Genomic DNA, 7,523 nt, shown 5'->3' with positions numbered 1-7,523 from the left:
TTTGTCAGGAGAGGCTCACAGTCACATACAGAAACTCAAGTGAAACACAAGGACAGCTAAAGATTCCCAGTGGAAATCTGTGACATGGGAATTCAAGACAGAGAGCAGCTAAGCTTTTCATTAACTCCTCTATTTTTTCATTGTTGGAAAACCATCCAGTAGTAATGGTCCATCTCTTTTTACCTTGTTTTTTGACTGTTACCGATCACAATGGCCATGTTCTTCATCTCAAAGACATACCAGGAGAATAAACCCTTGGTGGTGGGTGGAAGGAGCAGTTGGAAAACTACTGGAGACAACTGCTGCTGCACACAAAGTAGGGTGAACCCCCGTGTCTATTGCTCTATACTCCTTATGGATAAGAGTGAAATGATTTATTTTCCCTCTTTGAAGACAATGTATTCAATCTGATAGATTTCTTGCATTTCCTAGCCCTACCTACAGTCCTCTGTAAGAGTTTAAGCAAGATGAACTCGTTCTGTATCCCTGCCCTAAATTCTTCTGTCTAATCAGCACTTTAACAAAAGGTCATGCTTCTTTGGAACAAAGCAAGTTTGTTCAAGCCCAGTTCTTGTTTCATTATGCACCGAGTCATTATCCCCTTAAGGTTTCCAATTAATCAGGAACATCCACCCCTTTTCAGGAAGAAACGGTATGGAAAGTTGCAACAAAATACTTTTTTCAAAAATATGGGGTTTATTGGTTAACTGCAATCAGTCGTTACAAAAATTGTATAAACTCACATAGATATTATTGTAGTGAACAGCAACAGCTGTAAAACACAATACATTCAACAGTTTACTTTCTTTGTGTCAGTCCTGTTAACCTCTCCATCCTACATGGAAAAACAGAACGTGGAATTAATTTTTTCCTCATATTTCTATTACAACACAAAGGCAGAATGTGTTGGCTACCTGGAATGTATTCATTACGAGGCACTTAACATTTGGGGTGAGGGTAATCTCAGTTCTAAAAGGACTATTTATAGCGTACATGATATGTACAGGTTTGGTCACAGCGTAGGTTTGTGACTGACGGGACCAAAGCCCATCAGTAATTATTTTAATAACCAAATACAAGGCCTCGGTCTCACAGCTAGAACTCCTGACATTCCTCACCTTGGCAATCTAGGTACTTGTTTAAATCTAGCTTCAAAATGCACTTTATGAATAGGCTTTATTCTTACATAACACACTGTGCATGTTGTTTCACTATACAATCTCTGCAATGTACATCACATTTCAAAACCACCCAAATCAACAGGTGGACTGAGTAGAAATTTTAGCTTAACAGAAGCCAACTGGTTTCTGGGGAACTTCAAGTCCCATAAAAGTATTTTTTTTTTTTTTCTATTTCAAGGAGGACTTTTGCAGTATCCCAACCCCAGTCACATCTCCCCTACTCAAACACCAAAATCCCTTTTATTGGGGGGGGGGGGGGGGGGGAGGGAATTTTAACTGGTGTCAAGAGTATAAATTGCATCTAGCTGCTTATCAGCTTCATTAGAACAGAAGTTAATATAAGCTTGTATATTTCCGAGGAGAAAATACTGCAAGATGACCAAAGAAAGAATTCAAGGAACCAGTAAAACTAAATGGTTGTTGTAGCAGATGGGACTGACTGTAAAGCAGTGAACGCAAATTAAGGAGCTGTCATTAGGAAACAGAAAAGCACAGTCTGTCTTAAGACCTGTCAGATAAAGTTGAGGAATTAAATCAACATGGCAGTAATAAGGTTCCTGAAATTTTGCAGTCCAACACTGGGGAAGTGAAGGGGGGAAAAAAACCAAAACAACCAAAACTACAATAAATAAATCAAAACACAAAACTTGCATTTTTTGCTTTAAATTAAGGTTCATTTTAACAGAGTAGTTGCAAACAAAAAGTCGAAGTATAATATATTAAACTGTGAAAAGGAAAAAATGACAAGTCTTCACAATCTTTAGATTAATACGGAAGATCATAATTTAACATAAAAGAAAATATATTCTATTGTTCATTAACCAGATAAATACAAACAAAATTAACAAAAAAATGCATATGATCAGCAATAAATACGTTTGATAAGTTAAATAAGCAGTGACAAGCAAAAACCTTCCACTCCGAAAGTTTTTCCAAACAACCATAACAGTAACAATAATAAAATATTAATAAACCAAAAAGAAAAAGCGGGATGGGAAGGGTACAAAGTGCTCCGTGGAGCATATTCTATAAAAGGAAGGATTTGCTCTGAACTGATCTGAGCATCTGTGGTGAGATGCAACAGGGAGGTTTGACCACACCACGCAGCTGACCGGTTAACACGCCATAACCAGAGATTCCACAAGAAGTTTCCCTTCTAAACACAACCAGTGACCAGCAACAGGAGGGGGTGGGGGAAAACTGGGGAGGTTTGGATGAAGGAATTAAGAAGAACAAGAATTTAAGGCATCATATCTTTTTAGGTTGTTTAGGTGGTGGTGGGAATTGAACTCATAGCACCAAAATAAAGACTCATCTTTTCCTGGCCGATTCCAGAACCCAACCTTGATCTGTTAAGTCCTTCCCGCAGACTCTCCTAGTCCACTAAATCACTACGGGGCAGAGCACTTCGAGAGGGCAGAAAGCTATGAGAAGCATAAACACAGTAGTCCAGCAAACATAGCATTTTGCAGGTGTGGCCCCCAGCACTTAAAATCTCTTTTCTGTTTCAAGAAATCTGTAAATAAAAGTTAGAACAGCTACAGCCTTAACACTCACATCGGCTAGCTCGGGGAGAAAGGGTCTTGAGGGAAGAGGCAGCCTGTAGAGAGTGAAGCGTTCCCCAGGCCAAGACACCAGCTGCACTGCTACAAGTCAACAAGGAAGGCAGGTGGTGTCTGGCCACAGTCACAGTCCAATACCTTTCCAGCACCATTCACATTCTCTTACCCATTCTCTTTTTTGGCACTATTAAAAAGTATGTCATGGAGGTCTAGGAATACAAGGCAGGGTAGGGGGCAAGATGGGGAGAAAGACTTGAGAGCCACACTTATTGCTTTAGAATTGAAAAGTCATTCCCTTAATTCAGGTGGTGTCCTTTTGAAATCAGTATACACTGTGTGGAGGTGTGTGTCTGTATGCACTCACTTCTTGGGCCCCAACTACCACCTCACTTGGAAGACAGACCTCTCATCATGCTGTGGGTTTAAAATAAAACGCTGCACAGAATACGTTGAGATTCTCTATATGTAAACAAGGACAGGAGAGGCAAGGGGAACAGGTATTGAGAGAGGAAAGGCAAAGAGGGCTGGAGGCAGAGGGGAGTGCCAAATTCTTCTAACTTTCCATCTTTTGCGGCCACGTGCGCCTTAGTCGTCGGAAATGGAAAGTCTACTGAAGATGGGAAGTCGACGGGTGGTGTCCAAGCTGGGAGACTCTGATCCGCTGAGGCTGCCTGAACTGCTCTGGTAACCTTCCTGGTCAGAGAGGGAGTCCGGCGGGCTAGGGGGTGACTCAAATATGGGTGGCGAATTGGACAGGGGCCTGAAGTAGTACGGCGCGGTTGGGGATGGCGGGCCCGGAGTAGTGGGCTCAGCGCTAGGCAGAGGACCCAGGCTGGGGCCAAACAGGCTGGCCAGCTCCTGGCTGGAGAATGTGAAGGGGTTGTTTGGCCAGTCCGCAATGTCCTCATTGGAGAAAATGGGCGGTGGCGTGACGGAGGTGGGGCTATCCTGAGAGCCGCCTGTGCTGGGGAAGCCCGGGAAGCTGAAGCTGTGCTGAAGGCGGGGTCTGTCCAGCTTGTTGGAAGCTGAGAGCGGCGGGGGTCCCCGGCGCTCCTCGGCATTGTGGATGAAGTGGCAGCGCGGGCCGTAGGGGCAGAAGCCGATGGTGTGGAAGGTGCGGCACAGCTCCGTCTTGTACTTGGGGTGGCGGCTCAGGCTGCGCAGCTCGCGGACGCCGTGCGCGAACTGGCACTTTTCGCCGTACTTGCAGGCACCGTTCTCTTCAAAGGGGCGGCACAGCTCCGTCTTGTAGCGGCTGGAGTTGACCTGGCTGCCGCTGGCCCCGTTGCTGGGACTGCCAGCGCACTTGGGTGCCAGCCGCTCCCCAGTCTCTGAGTAGGAGCGGTCCCGGAAGCGGTTCTCCTTGTTGCTGCCACTGCCCGAGGTGAGCGGCGGGTCCATCTTCAGGCTGTTGAGGAACTGGTTGTGATTGAACTTGGAGCTGGGTATGTTGACCGAGTGGCGCCGCTGGTACACCCCAACAGCAGATGGGGTCCCCACCGCCTTCCTGTCCAGCAGGCTCCCAGTGGCGCTGGAGATGGATGGGTTGGCACCAATGCATGGGAGAGACATTGGGTTTGGGGTGCCAAGTATGTTGTTGTTATTGTAGTTCATCATTTTGTTATTCTGTAAGTAAACCAAAAAAAAAAAAAAGCACACAAAAGACATCTCGTTATTCTCTTGACCAAAACAGGTGTTATACACATATATACTGTAGTTCCCATTAAGCGAACAGTAAAGCACCAAGGGTTCAGAGTAATTTTACTGCAGTTAGTGAAGGCCCTAGAGACGCAGGTACTCAAGTGTGCATCACGCTGCTTGTCAGTCCCTACAGAGTAGTGCTGCAGAACCAAGGAGCCCTTTTCAAAGCGCCCCCCCACCCCCAACCCAGACAGCACAAAGGGATCAGTTACAACACACAGGGCTATGGGCTCCAGACCCCACATGCGGCAGTCACGGCGCACAAGCTGGGGAAGTTTCCCAACTCACACACGCGCCTACTACCCTTTTATTCCTGACCCAATAAAGCAGATAATTACACGGGACGCGAGTGAACCTTCCGCAGCTCTGCGCAGCCCGAGCTCAAACCCCGCAACCGACCTCGGACACTGCGTTTTAACCGCCTTTCTCGAATCTGCCATGAATGGAGCTGTGCAGAGCAGCCCGACGAGCAGAGGGCCATAAGATTCCTTCACACGCTGTAAACGGGGCGCGTTTTTTACTTCATCCTTACGACCATTTAACAGCCCGGGTGGGGAGGAGGGGGTGCTAGGCTTACCTCACCATAAACGCTGCTTCTTTCTTTCTAACGGACCAACACACGCGCACCAACAACTTCTCAGATGACTGCAGCGCACGGAAGTGTCACACCATTAGCGAGGACCCTCCGCGGTCGAGACCGTTAGGTAACGATCGCCTGGCGTTGCCAACCGCGCGCCGCGCGGCGTCCGAAGCCGAACGCGCACACGGCGGGCGGACGCAAACGCGCAGGGCCATCGGCAGTTCTCGGCCGCACTGCACTGACTGACTCGTCGCCCTTCGCTGCCCCATCAACGCTCACACAACCGGCCGGCACGTCACGGCACTTAGAATCCAGCTAAAAAAGCGCGGTCGGGGGGGGGGGTAACAATCTAGACATCGACATGTATGTAAACAAGATGCATCAAGAACGCAGTTATTTGTTCACTTACTCATGATTCGCGTCTACTTTTTTTTGACAGCACATGCCGCCGCCCGACGGAGAGCGTGTGTTGCACTGTTGGACTGTACTACAGCCTGGACGCGAGGCTAACATTCAATTAATGCAACTGTTGCGCACGGACCGACTCAACGCAACACACAGTTCCGCAGAAATACTTGAGCACTAACTAAGTAAGTCTTACATACATGTGCACGAACACACACCTGTTTCGTTAGTGAGCAAAACAGGAGACGCAGCAAGAAGAAGAATCAAAGAGCGCGGGAGTCAGTCGGACGAGTCTTAATGAATCTCAGAGCTGCAGCGCTGTAGCAAGATACACCGATGACTAAACTAACCAACTAACTAACCGGGGTTAACCCGTCCGGTGCGCATCCAGCGAGCCGCGGCGGCCTCCTCTGACACGTACGTTGCGACGCAGCCAGCGTGTGAGACGCACAAAGCGAAGAGTACATTAAAACAGAACGAAACTAACGTAACGCTTCCACGCGCACCACCACTGCACTGGCACTGTTACTGTATCATCATACACCGTGACTGTGTTTGCACCCGCGGTAGGAAAGTTGGCGCTCTTAGCGCTACCTTGTTAATAACGTCGCTGAAGTCGAAGAAAGGCGACACCACGGCCGTCGTCATCTTCGTCGGGATGGAGATTTAAATACAAAATAATACCAATATAAAACAACGCAGAAGTTTCGACTGGGAGGGTGATGATGTCCAGCTTATATAGCGCGATCCCTGGCGACCCCCCCGCTGTCCGCCTCGCTGCTGCCGCCGTCGCCTGTTCGACCCTTTATAATCGTCTGCAGGAGGAGCCACGGCCTGATTGACACTTTTCATATGAATACCTTTTTTCCTCCTTCTTCTTCTTCACTCGTATTTCTTCCGCTGGTATTTTCTCCCTCCCCCTCTCCTCCGTCACTCCTTGAGTGTGTGTGTGTGTGTGTGTGTGACTGTTCTCAAAACACACAGCGAACAGCGAACTCACGCTGAGAGCGAGAGGAAGCGCGGCAGCGCTGAAAAAAGGAACTTTTAATTTTAATGTACTCGCGTGGAAAGTGCGTAATGCCTCTAGTATGCAGGCAACGGACGAAAACCAAGCTTTGGGCGTACAGAGTTTCCCTTTACATCCAGGGTTTTGAGAGCAAACGCGTCGAATCCATTTATTCACTTTTATTCAATGACATGTGGCGCTTTCCCGGGTTCTCCGCGGCGTGCACGTGCAAAGCCGCCCGCCGCGTGCGTGCTTGCGCGCGCACGCGCCCCCCTCTTACCCCGCCGTTTGGACGGAGGCAGTTATTTAGGGAATCCGTCTCAGTGGGTCGCCTGGGACTTGTCGCTGTAGCCTGTTGCATAGAAACGTGCGGGAAACCGTACGGAATCGTGTGCATGTTAACGTGACCAAGTTCAGTATTATATCATATCTAAAGCATAAATTATACAAAGTGCTTTCACTTCAAAAGATGTCGCTCATATCCAATCCAGCAGTCCTGTAATTCAATGGCAAGCAAACCACGGAGCTCGTGTTCCTCAACAGTCGGGACTTGTTTATTTGGCTCGCGCAGCAGCATCAACGCTAAGAGCTGCTGTATAATTGATATGTTTTTAATTGCCGTCTCGAAACGTCATTTATGGGACTTTCCGGTGCGCGAAAACGGGAAGGAAAGTTTAACTCCTTCGTACACGTGGAGGAGGTCTGTCAACATGAGCACGTGGCGTGGGCCTCCCGCGCACCTAACGGATGGGCGCTTTCTTTTAATAAAGTGTACATTTAGGATTTTTTTTTTTAAAATAATTAAGTGTGTTCATCTCAGAAGTATGAGGAAAGCACTAAGATAAGTTTAAAGTAACTTTTGCAATCACACCTATTTATGGTTGGCAGAGACCGTTTCGTACAGCGTAGCTGTACACACTTGAAGAGTGTGTTGGCTCCCACAGACTTAGTTGGTCAGCTTTACTGTGACAATACTTCACACTAAATAGAGCGCATGGAAAAGAAGGACTTAATTTGTCGTACATTTCCTCAGCCAGTGAGCTGTGTCCTTACAGCACTAGCTTGAACCAGGGAGCTATTTTAAGACC

General features: G+C 47.6%; 1 protein-coding gene across 2 annotated transcripts; it reads right to left on the bottom strand.

Moving 5' to 3' along the window:
• Positions 1–676: 676 nt before the first annotated feature.
• Positions 677–6,278, bottom strand: zfp36l1a (zinc finger protein 36, C3H type-like 1a). Of its 2 annotated transcripts, none has more exons than XM_018732477.2 (2): positions 6,024–6,278; positions 677–4,369 (listed from the first exon to the last, which is right to left on the bottom strand). In XM_018732477.2, exons 1-2 carry the CDS (start codon positions 6,075–6,077, stop codon positions 3,329–3,331), a joined length of 1,095 nt encoding a protein of 364 aa, XP_018587993.2. In that variant the 5' UTR covers positions 6,078–6,278; the 3' UTR covers positions 677–3,328. The 2 variants fall into 2 exon arrangements, with proteins under 2 accessions (XP_018587993.2, XP_029114199.1); XM_029258366.1 differs by lacking the exon at positions 6,024–6,278 and adding an exon at positions 5,648–5,905.
• Between the last annotated feature and the right edge of the window lie 1,245 nt (positions 6,279–7,523).

Source organism: Scleropages formosus, chromosome 15 (genome assembly GCF_900964775.1).
Source record: "Scleropages formosus chromosome 15, fSclFor1.1, whole genome shotgun sequence".
NCBI lineage: Eukaryota > Metazoa > Chordata > Actinopteri > Osteoglossiformes > Osteoglossidae > Scleropages > Scleropages formosus.
This window is presented reverse-complemented; position numbering and strand designations above follow the sequence as displayed.

Coding starts and splice junctions, on each gene's coding strand:
- zfp36l1a (XM_018732477.2), bottom strand. CDS start 6,077: ATGACGACGGCCGTGGTGTCGCCTTTCTTCGACTTCAGCGACGTTATT. Junction 4,370..6,023: donor TCAGCGACGTTATTAACAAG/GTAGCGCTAAGA, acceptor GTTTACTTACAG/AATAACAAAATGATGAACTA.